The sequence below is a fragment of the Typopeltis vanoorti genome, chromosome 8 (genome assembly GCF_054136105.1).
Source record: "Typopeltis vanoorti isolate ZY-2024b chromosome 8, IOZ_Tvanoo_1.0, whole genome shotgun sequence".
In the NCBI taxonomy this organism is placed as follows: Eukaryota; Metazoa; Arthropoda; class Arachnida; order Uropygi; family Thelyphonidae; genus Typopeltis; species Typopeltis vanoorti.
In genome coordinates, this window is record NC_143556.1 from 25453785 (window position 1) to 25469018 (window position 15234).

At 34.3% G+C, this 15234-nt stretch overlaps 1 protein-coding gene across 2 annotated transcripts in view; it reads right to left on the minus strand.

Moving 5' to 3' along the window:
- Nucleotides 1-3811: 3811 nt before the first annotated feature.
- The window catches only part of LOC150103862 (pseudouridylate synthase TRUB2, mitochondrial), a 106159-nt gene continuing 94736 nt past the window's right edge, over nt 3812-15234 (minus strand). For both annotated transcript variants that reach the window (XM_090396565.1, XM_090396566.1), the window contains exon 8: nt 3812-4205. In XM_090396565.1, the coding sequence (XP_090252691.1) occupies nt 3904-4205 (302 nt within the window). In that variant the 3' untranslated portion in view covers nt 3812-3903. The remainder of the gene's footprint in view (nt 4206-15234) is intronic.

A 15234-nucleotide genomic window follows, 5' to 3' on the forward strand; every position in this document is an offset into this window, starting at 1 on the left:
TTACATTTTGAATTTTACTATGCTGCATATAGTTTTTTCAGTCCAGTTATATATACAGGTAGTTCCCATGGACAATGTTAAAAAGGGGCTGTTATGTTCACAGTAATGTTAAATAAAATTACTATGGGCAAATGACAGCTCTTGAAAAGACCAAGAAAAAGATCAATATATATGCCATTAGTCAAGACATATCCAGACAAGGTTAGAGGCAAGTTGATTTGTGTAGGAAGAAAAATATAGTATGACTACCTGTGTGGTTTGAAATGCCATATTTATGAATGTTGGGCATTTGCTTAGGTTTTTTTTTTTTTTTGTTAACACTTGGGAAAAAGAAAAAAAACTCGTAAAGCCAGAACTGCCTAGATGCAAATATTTGGGTATATTACTCCAAGTAGAATTGAAGTCTAGTTGATCCAGATCTTTTGAAGCAGCTCAAAGCAATATTTTATTTTAACTGTAAATAACCCTTACTTGTGACTGCTAAGATGTGACTTACTTGTGACTCTAATTTTGCTTCAAGTATCATTCATAATATTAATAACCATCAATTGCTTGAAGATAAAAACTAGATAGCTAAGATGTTAGAAGTTTTTTCCCACTTGGTTAGACTATAATAAATTTAGTTTAATCCTTTATCCAAGTGCCTGAAGTATCTTCAGGATTGAGGCAACTCGTGGTACCATGAGTTGCCTGTCCTGAAGATGCTTCAGGCACTTGGATAAAGGATTAAACTAAATTTATTATAGCCTAAACAAGTGGAAAAAAACTTCCAACATTTTTCTCTAAATCCAGAGTAATTTAATAATAAGGTGAGACACCTTTTGGCAACTCGTATAGGTAAATATGACTTCTCCATTGCTTCCACATTTGGATCTGACTCCCACTGAGAAGACCTCAAAGGTCGAAACCAGTCTGGGTGGCCCTTCCTTTAATGCATAGCATTATACATGTCTGCAAGGGGATGTGCTTTGCATTATGGGAGATACTAAGACAAGTAGTGATGAGAGCTCGTTCCACCTTTACCACGAGTTGCCTCAGTCCTGAAGGTACTTTAGGTGCAAACTTTGTTTGCTTACACTTGGATAAAGAATTAAACTAAATTTATTATAGATAGCTAAGAAAGACAGTCTTAAGGAGTACAGAGAACCAATCTTCACCTTCCCATGATGCTCTCCATTATCATGCATTTATCAGAATGCTGAATTAATGAAGATGACTGGCAGTAAGGGATCTAGTCAAACTGTATGAAACAGGGTGATGCCCAGTAGGGACATCAACTAGTTATATACAGTTTGACTACATCCCATACTCAGCATACAAAACATTAATCGGAAAGAGAAGCAGCTGGCAGAGGAATTACAAAAATACCATATCAACATGAATGGCATTAGCAAGACAGAAATTTAATACTGGCAATGTTCCTCTGGATAAGTAAAAAACATTTGAAAGGACAGCTGATATATAGGAAGAGCTAGAAATGAGGAAAATTGACCAATCTAATCTATAGGACAGTTGTCGAAAATTCTGTAGAAAAGGATAGTGAAAACAATAATACTAAGAGAGACCTTCAAGGGATGCATCAACAGAGGCCATATCTTTTCTTGAATTCATTCCCACTACTTACACTCTCAACCTCCAATCACACACCACTATGCGAGAAAAATCTAGCCCCCCCCCCTTCCATGTCTATAAAATGAAAAATTCCATTTACTGATATCCTATAGTAGCAAATGCTCTCATTTTAAAGCAAAAATTTTAATTTTACCAAATAATTTATATATGCTCCTCTGTTCCTAATAAGTTCATTAATTTGCTCAGGCATGTTTTTCTAATTTTTGCATCTCAAAACCATATTTTTATAATGGATTATATTAAGTTATCCTTTGTATCACAATTTAATTTTCCAAGTCTCTTTTTCACTATGGCCCACAAATTTTCTATTGGGTTAATGTCATGAGAGTTACCTATTTGAATGTTATTTTTGAGGCACTCTCACTTTTTTGAAGTGTGGCATGGAGCAAGATGACTTCCTTGTCTTTCTGGATCTGTAGGACCACTCTTTTCTCCAATATTTTTATGTATTGTCACTTTTCATACCATCAACAGGTACAAATGATCCTGGACAGTCATGTGTAAAACAACCCCAGTACATCTGTTTAGGAGCTTGTTGAAGATGGGTGGGTGAAGTTTTTTCAGCTGCTGATTGGACAAAGAAATGGCTCTCATCTAAGAATATGACCTTCTTCCACTTCTCAACAGTCCAATCTTTGTACAATTTTGCCTACTGGAGTCTCTTTTTCTGCACAGCCTTTGTCAACCGTTTTCTTTTTTGGTCTGTGGGCAGTCCTCCCTGCTTCCAACAATCTTCAATGGACTGTCATGTCAGAAACATTAATCCGACTAGCTGCCAAATCTCTAGCAGACAATCTTGGATTCATTTTGTTTTTCCTAACCAGTAAATGATCTTGAGTATGTAAGTGTAGTTTTCCTTTTTTGCCAGGAGAAAAGGTACCCGTCTCCCTAAACTTCTTGAAACATCGTATTAACAGTACCCAAACTAACACTCATTGGCAATTTGTCAAGTCATGGATGTGTGCTGAGAAAGAGTACATGTTTTTGAAAGTTTTCTTGGAGATGTATCCATTTTATAGCTACACAAAATGAATCTCAACTTGTTTACACGACTAAAAACATAACATTATTAATTAACATCATAGAGACAGTTAAAACACACAACATTCAATCAAAATAGTGAACTGAAACAAAAACTCGGCTTGTTTGTATTAATTTGTTTGCTACTGTATATTTCAGAGGTTTATAAGTCAATTATATCACCCCCTCTTTCTCCTATTTACAGTGTCTGCAGTCCACAAATTCTCAATCAGTCTTCATTATCTATATATCACTACTACAGAGACCAGCCAGCACACAATAATCTAAGTTAGGCTGTATTGTAGCCTTATGAAGAGGCAAGATGACTTAAGGTTCATTTCAGCATTGTAATCTGTTATATGGCCCTTGAAATTCAATTTCCTATCTACTAAAATGCTAAGATCCCTAGACTGATCGGTTTCTTCTTGCATAATCCCACCACTCTCAAAACTTCTGCATATCAGCTGCATTCCTGATTACCCTGCCTATCTTTGCATCAACAACAAACAGCTGTATCACCTGTCAAATCCTTCCCAATGTCATTAATATACAGATTAAATAACAATGGACCAAGGATTGATCCCTGTGGTACACCACTGGTCACCTAAATATTGCAAACTCATGTACCACGTTTTGATGTCAATCACCCATCTTCTTATAATCTAATCCCATATTCTCCAGTTTATGCAACAGTCTTCGATGCTATATTCTGTCAAAAGTCTTAGAAAAACCCAAAAGTATCATGGCATAGCCATTCCCTTTGTCTGACTCAATGGTAACATTATAAGATTACTCAAACATGACTCTTTTAGTAAACCCAAGCTATTCATTGCAAAGTATACAGATTCTCTGCAAATTCATTTCTGTAATACAAGCTTTTACTAACTTTTCCGAAATCCTCACCACCACCCCATAGTTACTGATAAATCAATGGTTGGACATATCAATTATCTGCTGTATTTCTCATGACAGGGAGTGGTCACTACTAACACCACAATAATTTTAACATAAATATGTGTACAAATTCACATGGAGAGAACATCCAACTGTGCAATTATTTTTTTTATCAAGTATATCCATTTAATGGTGTAAAAACAAACTAAAGCACTGGTATGTTGCTAAAAAAATAGTATCTGAAAAGAAATGCCACATCACAGTATTGTGAATTTAAATAGAAATTTTATTTCTTAATGCTTAAACTTTTGAAATTATACCTTCAAAAACAAATTTTATCATTAAATTACATAAACTCTAGTAAGTTTCATCTTTTAATTGATCTAATATGTTATGTTTTTTCCTTTCCAAAACTGCATGTTGTAAATGAGATGATTCTGGCAAAATCTGATGTGGTTTCAGTAACTCTCTACAGTGGAGAATGTTGCTTAAAATATGTTGCAATGTCCAATGTTTACGTAGCAAAGTATCAACAACACTGAAATAACCATATTTTGTCCGAGTTATCTGTGTACATACAGCACAGGATTTAAGCTTCAAGGCAATATTATTCAGCAGTGAAGTCAAGTACTCTTCTTCCTCATTAATGCAATATACCTCTGTTCAATAAAGGAAAAAGAAATAAGAATAAATATACCTGAAGAAAAACATCCACATTTTACAATTTTATCATTCTTACAAATGCATATTGAGAATGATTAATATTTGATCATTTAAAAATACTACTACGTATAAGATGATACAGCTAAAACAAATATCATTTATGGATGTCTGTAGGTTTCACAATTCCATATACATGATTTATGATATGGGTCTAAAATTCCTGTTTACTGTATTAGGAATGAAATAAATAATTTAATTATTTAAACTAGTTCTTTGCACATCAACATTTCAGCAAGCATTATCTAGACATTTAAAAGACACACTCAAAGAATCAAACTGAAATAGCCTAAAGAACACAGAAAAATGTGCGCATTGTATGTCCACGGTATTGATGATAAAATAATATTTATTAACTTATTTGTCCAGAATAAGTCCAGTCGGACAGGAAGAACTGTTGACATCCACCTTGGTGAACATAAAAAATACATCCAGCACTATCATTATGACAAGTTGAGTCTAGCAGGCCAAGCCTTGGATGCCACTTCACATAGGATCAATTGGAAGAAACAAAAGCATTACACAAGTCAGAGAGATTGTTTTTGGAATTAACAGAAGCTTTAAAACATACTCCAAACCTCAACTGTTTTTATAGCTGTATAAATTTACCAAAAATCTGGGAGGCAGTCATTTTAAGATCTAATTAATATTTTTCTTTTTCAAAAATAGATGTCATCTAATTAGGACTTTAGTTCCTTGTGTTGTCTGTTACAATTTTTCTAAACTAGTCCCACTGTTATACCAAATTGTTGTTTTGTACTTTGACACACTGTTTTTGTTTTTATGTTCTGATGATGCTAGATATAATACCAGCAAAATATCACCAAATAAGTTAATAAATCCATGTGTAGAGGCTTAAGTGCTATGAGGACATCGTGTTGGAGGCTTAATGGATTGTATACAGCACTCAGAAAGGATTAAAACAGAATTTAATTCTTCCTATATTTCATCTCAGTCAATGAGACATCTTCAGGAATTACAAAAAAAACTAATGTAACATATATACAAATAACAACCACATGGGTGACACTAAAGCCTGAAGATGTCTCAATTACAGATGAAATATAGAAAGAATTAAATTCTGTTTTAATCCTTTCTGAGTGCCGTGTACAATCCATTAAGCCTCCAACATAAGTTAATAAATATTTTCTTATTATCATGTGTAATCATCAATACCGTGAAAATAAATAACATTTACAGTGAACACAAGCCTTTCCAAGTGTTTTTGAAAGACAATATAGCTTGCCAAAATTAAGTTAAAAGTATATGTAGATAGTTTTTCACTTGATTACAAGGTAAATTGTACAAATTATATTCCTATTTAACATTCTAACAAGTGTAAGCAAACAAAGTTTGTGCATGAAGCATCTCCATGACTAGGCTACTTGTATATAGCAGCTGTTGACTTCACATCAATTACCTTAGTGAACCATAATGCATAGGACACTTCCTTTCAGACACATATATTGCCAAACATTATGGACAGGGTCACTAATCAAATCAGTGTAAGCCAGACTCGGGAAAATACTCAGTGCAGAAGTGATACACCTTTTTACCACTTGTAAAACATAAAAATATACAAGAAACAAAACAAAGAAAATGTATTGATATAGAAAAAAAAAAAAGGAAATAGCTGGCAGAACTTGTACACTTACTACAGAACACAGAGGATTGGGAGGGACCATACTCTTTTTTTTTATGTTGCTCCTACCTACAAAAGGTTATTTGCAAACCTATAGTGTATTTTGGAACATGGAGAGTTTTATTTACAAAAAGTACAAATTCTGCCACCAGCTGATAATTGGTGCTAGAATTGCACGTGTGCATAAACTCACTGTTTCTACTGACGAGCTGGTGGATATACAGAAGACTGAAGTGCTATGATCTCACCTTACTAGTCAAGCTTTACTATCAACAACACAGTAATGCTAATGCTGTGTTTCTTGAATTTGGGCGTTTGAAGGATAGGAGAAAAGGTCCAGTGACAATAAATCTTAGAAAAATAATTTTGCAATTTGAAAATAGCATATTTTTAGCATTGAGACCAGGATGAGGGTGCAAATGGATTATTCCTCAAGTTGACAAAGTTGCAAATACTGTCGTGGAACATGGAATGAATAATGCACAAGAGTCAAGTGGTGGGCAGGCAATATCAAGGCAACTGGACATGGCATACTCAACTGTGTGCAAAATCATGCGTTACATGCAGAGATTTTTCTCCTACAAGATCACCCATACTCAAGCTTTGCTTCATGGTGAGGCAGAAACTCGACTGCAGTTTGCTCTGATGTTCTTAGCTCGAATGGAGGTGGATGATGCATCGCCATGGAAGATCTTGTGGGGTGATGAGGCACATTTTTATCTGAATGGTAGTATTAACTTACACAATTGCTACATTTGGGCTGCAAATAACTCTCGTGTTCCACAGATCCCTTTACATTCACCAAAAGTCACAATGTGGTGTGGTTTCACTGTATCGTTTATTATCAGTCCTTACTTTTTTGAAGGTACAAGTCACTGGCCCTGTCAACTTTGTCTGACAGGGCTGGTGACTTGTACCATTTCTGCTGTTAGGCATCAAGAGATGCCACAACTTTGTTGTTATGCAACTGCAGCAATGAAAATGCCTTGATTACCATATTCATGCAGGACGGAGCACCACCTCAAATTGGATTACCAGTACAGCAAACATTACAAAAACACTTCACAGAACACAGTTTGTGCATTTGTTGTACACACTCATTCACATGATCTCAATCCGTGTGACTTTGGTTGTGGGACCATCTGAAATGCATAGCATATAAATATGCTATGCATTTATATGTTCCTGATTTAGCAACCTTGAAAGACAGCATGTGAGGCAAATCAATGCAGATATGTTGCATTCTGCTGTAGAAAATGTCATTCACTGAATGTAAAGCACACACCCTTTTAGACATGTAAAATGCTATGCATAATGGGAAGGGTCACTAAAATGCATAGCAATTTACATCGGAAAGGTGCTTTGCATTATGGGATACATACTAAGGTGAGTGATGTGAAGTCATCAGCCTCTATATACAAATAGCTGAGACGTGAATATATTTCAAGTGCAAAACATTGTTTTGCTTTCTTGGGTAAAGGATTAAAACCAAGTATATAATTTTCTTGGTATCTTTAATGTATAATAGAACTAAGGCAAAAAAACTTTCAACGTTAATATTTAGCTTTCACCAACATTAGATCCAAGAGTATTATTGCCAATTGCCCTGCCTAGCATGTTGGGCTTTCTGCTTGCCAAAGATAGCAATCGTATTGCTTTGGATTAATGATAATAATGCAATCTCCAACTGAGGCACTAGCATGTATTTTCTTATAACAATTTGATCAGTACTGTTAGCAGGCTGAGAACATGGCCTTCAAACATGGTACTCTTTCATGCCACTTCAGGTCTACAATAAGCAGGATAGCAGTTCACACCAGATGCTGAAAAATCATCTACCACTTTAAATAAGTACTTTTGCAAACATTCATAGCACAGGGATTTCAAATCTGCAGCCTGGAAGGCTGAGATGATATCCACTTGGCAAACCAGAGTAACATTTTGAAGTAATAAAGTGAAACAGCAAAGGGGTTCATTTTGCTTTCTCACTTTTTTGTATCTATATCCCTGTACTTGTTGCATCGTCATGGATTGAGTCCAATCATATAACTCATTAATAAAAAAACATGTAGTGTTTGTTATTAAACCATTAGCAGTAGTTGTATTGACCTTAGATCCCATAAGATAGTGCTAATGCTCAGAGTCAGTCATCTGGTAAGAAGAGATGTTATCCACTCAGCTAACCAAACTATCCTTATGTCTGCAAATTACTTAATCACTGCAACAGAAATTTCATTATTTAATACAAATGACTAAAAATATTTCATAAAAATAGGACAAATAGAATAGGAATTTGACCAAAAGACTATATCTAACCAATCAGTCACAACAATACATAAGATGAAAAATAATCATAAAATCACAGACAATAAATTTGTATATACATAGAGATAACAAAGTTAAGGAAAAGTGAAGAGAGCTCTTGATACCAAGCAAATAAAAGCCAAGGCCTAGTACAGATAATAAAATTATCATACTGTAGCATCATTAATTTCCTGATATGTACCCTCAAGGAGTACGTTACTATGATAGTATACAACATGATTAAGTCTGCATTATTATTTATTAATTACTATTATTAATCTCCTATCAACAAATAAAACAACAGGGGAAAAAAAAAAGAAACAGTTTTTTTTAATAGAAATAATGCAGAATACATACAACACATGCATACTACCAGAAGACTTCATAAATTCTATTTGCATTCTGACACCAAAAAAAAAAGAATAATGCAGCAGAATATAAAGATTTTAAAACTAGTATAATATTTATCAACCTATCTGGTACAACATGATCAGATTTCATGCTGGCTGGGGTGCCATCCAGTTAAACAAGGCCCCCGCTGTTTTCGTCAGAAAACCAGGGTGAATAACGAAAAGTCAGCTACTGGAACATGCTCCAACTCAACATCTAGAAGAATGATAAACCCAACAAGTATATAAAACCATCCATATAAAGAGTATTAATGGAAAGGAAATCAAACTTGCAGAAGAATTAGGAAAGTACCATGTGGAGATAATTGGTATTACTGGGACAATAAAGACAAAATAAGTATAGGATGTTATTTTCAGGCAATAATGATGAAGGAAAGGAAGGACAAGTTGATAGGAGATTAGTAATAGCATTCAACGCCAAACATGAAGATAAATTCTTGATTGAAAGGCAGTTTCAAGTAGAGTTATGTAGGCAAACTTCAAAATGGGGAAATGGACAATGAAACTTGTACCCATGATCCCACAGAAAGTTCTTCTAAGGAAGATGTGGAGGAATTTTTTTTGAGTCATTAGAACAGCCAGCTGACATAAAATGGAAAAAGTGGTCCTTGGGGATTTGAACAGCAGAATAGGAAATGAATCCCAAAAAGCACATAGGAACATTTTGGGAAAAGGGCAAAGTTACTAATAATGGTAAGTATTTACTGGACTTCTGCTCAGGATACAGACTAGTCATTACTAACACCATGCTTCAACATAAAGATGTGCACAAGTTAACATGGAGAGAAGCTGCAAGAAATAAGAAAAGCTTTGTTGAGTATGTCATTGTTGATAGTGATATCATAATGCTGGTTCAGGATACAAGAATGCACAGAGGATTCAAAATTGGAAGTGACCATTACTTAGTACTAAACAGCATAAAAATGGATATCACATTGAAAAGAACAGTATGTAAGAAAAAATTTGAAAACAAAAACCAAACCTAGGAGTCTCAGTGGCAAACTCTGAAGAAGACACCGACTGATTCAGCTAGGGGGGAGTATGCGGTGAAGTTGTATGCAAGAATAGAAAAATAAGAATCCCATGGTAGACAAAAGAAGTTAAAGAAGCAGTTGTGGAAAAGAAGAAGGCATACCAAACAGCTAGCAAATAAGTTGCAGATGCTCTAACAAATACAGAGAAAAATGTAAGAGAGCTAAGCTATGTTAAAAGTAGCTAAACAAGTCATGGGAAGACTGATAAGAGTGTGGAAAATAAATATCAGAAAGGTGGCAAAATGTTCTGGAGGGTATTGAAAAAGCTTAGAAATGGAAGCAAGTATACTGTTAAAGGAATCAAAAATAATAAAGGTAACATGAAAAACTGAAGATAAGAATATCATATATGTCTAAGTAATTACTTTGAAAGACTTAAGCGAAAGAAGTAGTGACAGAACTGTACTAGAAAATTTTCAAGAGAAATGCAAAGAGGGGTACACATCAATAGTTGAAGTAGAAAAAAAAATCATCAAAAACTTAAAATGTGGAAAGGCAGCTGGAGTAGATGATATTTGACCAGAAATATAGAAGTTTTGCAGTAGCTATACTGCATCATTCAGAGGGACCTGGTCAGAAGGTTGAATTCCCAATGATTGGAGTAAAGATCTCATAGTACTCATCTATAAAAAAGAATACAGCTGAATGTGAGAATTACAGATCAATTTCTCTACCAAGTGTTCCAGGTGAGATCCAAAAAATCATACTTGAAAAAGAGGTTGAGAAAGATCATGCTGCATTCGGGCCAAATAGAGGTCAAGATCAGATTTTCACTTTAAGACAAAAGAGTTGAAAAATGGGAATATGACAATGATCTGTTTTGTTAGATCTGAAAAAGGCATACAGCCTTTTTCTCTGGGCAAGTGCCCAGAGAAAGCTTTTCAAAACACTATAGTTATATGGAGTAAGTGGAACATCATATGCAGCAAAACATAGCCTACATTTAAATTGTCAGTAAGCAGTTAAAATTGAAAGAAATACAGGAAGATTTATGTAAAATCAGGATGCAAATAACAAATCTCCTTTTATTCATCATCTATATGGATCATATTATGAAAGAAAGTGGCATCAGGCTTGATATTAGAATTTGAGATGTCGAACTCCTAAACATATCTAGTGCAAGTGTCCAAGATTATTGAACTATACTGAATAACAGATGTAACAAATTCACACAGTGTTGAATGCTATTGCTATTCCTTCCTTTCCTTGATTGTTATTAAGTATAGAATGTTATATCAAATATAACATTCTATAATTATTTAGTATGACCTCATGCAAAATTGGTTTCTTTTCCATTAATACTCCTTATGTTCATAGTTTCTATTTTCAATTCTTTGAATATTGGGTTTGTTCTTCTAGATGTTGAAGAAAAAGAACTGACTGACTTTTTACTGTTTGTCCTTGTTTCCTGATGAAAATAGAGGGGTCTTGATTAACCAGGCAACACCCCAGTGGAACAAAATATCATGATGTATTCTGGTTTAAGCAACAGAGAGTACAATTGGCAGCTAAATGCCAAAATGTCAGCTCATCCTTATCATTCAGTACCCAGTGGTTACCTACTACAGGGGCATACCATGTAAAGGTGAGGATTGGACATTATGTCAGAAGCCACAGTTCTCTGCATTCCTGAAAGGTGAGGTGGAGGTCTCCTCTCAGTTATTTAGCTTTCACCTTATACAGAGCAATCCTCATACTGTAGCAAATAAGAAATCTTTTTTACAGATAAGTAACCCAAAGAAAAGAGAATACAGTCCTTCATACAAATAACAAAAATGAATAGCTTCTACACATACTTTGGAAAAAAAAACTATATTTTTCTACAGTTACATTAGGCTACTTATAGCATAACAGCCAATGCTTTTCAAAAGGCTATTTGTATCATTTATCAATAAAATTTTTAGAAAATATCATCATAGTTTATTCACAATATGATATAATGTGAAAAGGGATTTATATCAAAAATTAAAGATTCCAAATTATGGTCTTTTTTTTTATAATAAGTAGCCAGAAATGCAATAGCACATCTAACAGCACAGACAAGTTAACTAAAATGAAAGAATACTTTGCTCTCCTTCTCTGTTATTCTATGGCACACTGAATAATGGATTAACGATGTAGTAGATGAATTTATATATGGATGCAACACACATTACAATGGATGCGAAGTGCATTAAAATTGTAATACCATTGCTATTACATTGAAATATATGATGGATACGAAGTGTATGCAGAGTGATGTATTTTATCCATGTGGCTGGTTGCATGGTTAATCATTCAGTTATATTCCACATAAAATAAAGCCATTGCAAAAGAGTACTGAAACACTAAGTTTGTGCAAAGGCCAGCACAGTTTTAAGGATGATATGGATGTACTCAGATAAATGCATGAGGCATTACATTACAGATAAAAGGGAATCTGAAATGTTTTTATTATAAAATACTGCTGATTTAGCATAATTCAGTGAAAAATGTTAGTTTTTTTTTTTTTTTGTTTTGTTTTTATGTATAAATCCAAAACATGAGATTAACACCATTAACATTTCAGAATTGGTTTCTATTAAGAACTTTTTTCCACATCAGTGTATTAATTGTCTTATAAAAAAAAGGTGGGCTTTCCAAGGTTTTCCTGTATTCTCAAAGAACTTAATTAGGAACTTTTTGTATGATTCTTCTTTTTATGGACTACTTCTTTAGCTTCCTGTATTAAAGAGTTCTTATTTTTCTATGTATGCACACAATTTCAACACATTCTTGCCTGGCTGAGTCAATCAACTTCATATTCTTCCACTCTATCTCTAAGGTTTTGTTCTTGTTTTCAAATTCTTTTACTTGTTACCCAATGATAGTTGTATATTTGAGCTTATAGTTCACATTTCTTATGACTCCCACCCACAAAAGGTTGTAAACTTATATCATGGAGAGGCTGAGGAATTTTTTTTCCCTATTTCTACTGACTTTTATAATTTTTTATATTATAATTTATATTTATTTTATAACTAATTTTTTATCCAGTCTGAAAACCCTGTTCTAGAGACCAAACATGGAACTTTTTCAAGCCATTTCAGGCCTCCAATAAGAGGGAAAGTGGTCTCACACCAGGCAATGAGACTACCACTTAAAGACAGTGGCGTTGCTAGAGCTTTTGCTGCCCAGGGCGATCCCTGAATTTGCTGCCCCTCTCAATACACACCAAAAATGCTACGAAAAGTCAAAGCGACATATAGGATAAGGTTCAAAGTGCTGCCAGGGGCAGACCCCCCGCCAGCTACACCACTGCTTAAAGACAATCACAAACATCCATGCAACATGACAGGATTCAAATCTGCAAGCTGTTAGGTGGAGAGCAGATACACTAACCACTCAGCTCATGAATGAGAGTTGTTTAGCTTTAATTATTTTCAAAATCATATAATTTTTCTTTTCAATGAGATACACATTTTTATCTTGCTCAATACTCCTTATTTCAGTCTGAAAAAAAAAAAAAAATCACTAGCAACAATAGTATAAGATTTATTTTATTGTTTTATGTGCATGCTTTCCACATGAGTTTATTTGTGTCAACACAAAATTTTTATGTTGGGACATGGCATTAGTTTATGTCCTGAGCAGAAACTGAACGAGTACATGCTATTATTTTTAGCCCAACTCTTTCATCCAAATTTTCCCAAACATTTCTTAATGACTGGGATTGATTTCTTACTGTTTAGGTCTCCAACAAGAACTAGATTTTCCTTTTATGTCAATTTCCTTCTAATAACTCCAATTCCCAAGTTTCTTCTCTACTATGACCTTCCATGGGACCAAACATAAATAAGTCCCATTATTAATTTCTTCACATCACTCTACTTGAAATTGACTTTCATTCAAGAAGTTTACTTTCATGTACAATGTTAAATATACCATAGCTACTCTCCCTGAGTAAATCATCTTATATTATTTAGATGGTCAAAGCATGGATTTAGATGGATGTCACCTGCTTTGGCCTTCTCAGTCCCAGTAACACTGATTCTATCAACATGGTATTTCTCTAATTCTGCTAGCCCCACTTTTAAACTGATAGTGAATATCATCAATTCTGCTAAAATTGTTTAAGTATCTGACTTTTTCATTGTTCATCCTGGTTTTCACTAACAAAAATAGCAGAGACCTTGTACAACTGGGGAACATCCCGATTGGCATGCTATTGGGTAATCTTTTACTATCACATGTATAAGTTTCATCCAATATAGAATACAATTTCAGCTGTGTCCTAAATTGCCAGTCCATCCTGGTTTGTTTAGCATTAAAGTGATACACCCTTCATAATAATGGAGACACACAGAGACAGAAATATGATAAGTAAAAAAAAAGGGGCCATAACATACTCTTCTGCAAGTTCATTTGTTCTTCCACCCTTGTTTTATTTTTGATAATTTCTAATATTATTTAAAGAAAGGCTCAGATGTTGTTCATTATCTATGATAAAGTTTAACAGTATAACTAATACCAAGAGCAAAAATACATCTATTAAACTCATTAATATTTTGCTGGTTTTCTACCCAGCATCTTCGGAGCACAATGATAACTGTGATAGACACATAGCACTAAACCAAGTAATTGTAGAAACAATTGTTTCAACAGTTACCAGCAAAATATTAGCGAGTTTAATAAATGTATTTTTTTCCCTCTTGGTGTTAGTAAGTTTTATTATGTATTTCTAATTTAGTTTTCGATTCCTTTTCAGTTTTAAGAGCCATTATAAGTGGTCTTCACAACCTGTTGACTGGAGTGGAGCCAGGTTAGCTCTCTCTCTCTCTCTAATCAACAGGTCATAGATTCAAATTTCACTTAGCATGGATGTTTGTAAAACTAATTTTTGTTGCCTAGTGCGAGACCATCATACTGATTGAGGACCTGACCTGAAGTGGCTTGAAAAAGTTGCATGTCTGGTCTCTAGAACAGGGTTTCTATATTATCTAATCCACAGCCCACCCATGGTACTAAATGAAATAGGTTAACAGTTTTTGCAGGCAGGAGCAGTTAGATTAAAAAAACAAAATTAACTTTTTCCCCCTAAGTCTGACAAAGACCAGTGAACATCATCAAAATGCAGAAAACAATAAAAATAGAGTCCAAAGGTTCATTAATGGTTGCCGAATGGATGAGTCTCAATGGCATGCACATGTGTTTCCTAAAGTTTGATTTTCCTAAGAAGGTAGGATGTCTCTCTCTCTTTTTTTTATTTTATTTATTTATTTTTTTAACTATTATCTAATCCATATGCAATCAGTAACAAAAATACAATACACACAGGTTAGGAGATCCATCCAGGGTACCTTATCCATCATTTTGGAATTAGTAAAGAATATACTCCCCTCCTAGTTGGGATATGACCCCAGCCCTTTTGCTGCAGATATTATTGGCAAGTATAAATAATACTATATCCATACATTTCTCATCTATCCACATATCTACAGACTATATGTCTGCAGATATGTGGTGGGGAGCTCTAGGATGGGGAATCCTGTTACCTTCATATGAGACCAGACAACTCACCTTCAGTTGAAAAGCCCTGATAAAGGTTTTCTGCATCCTG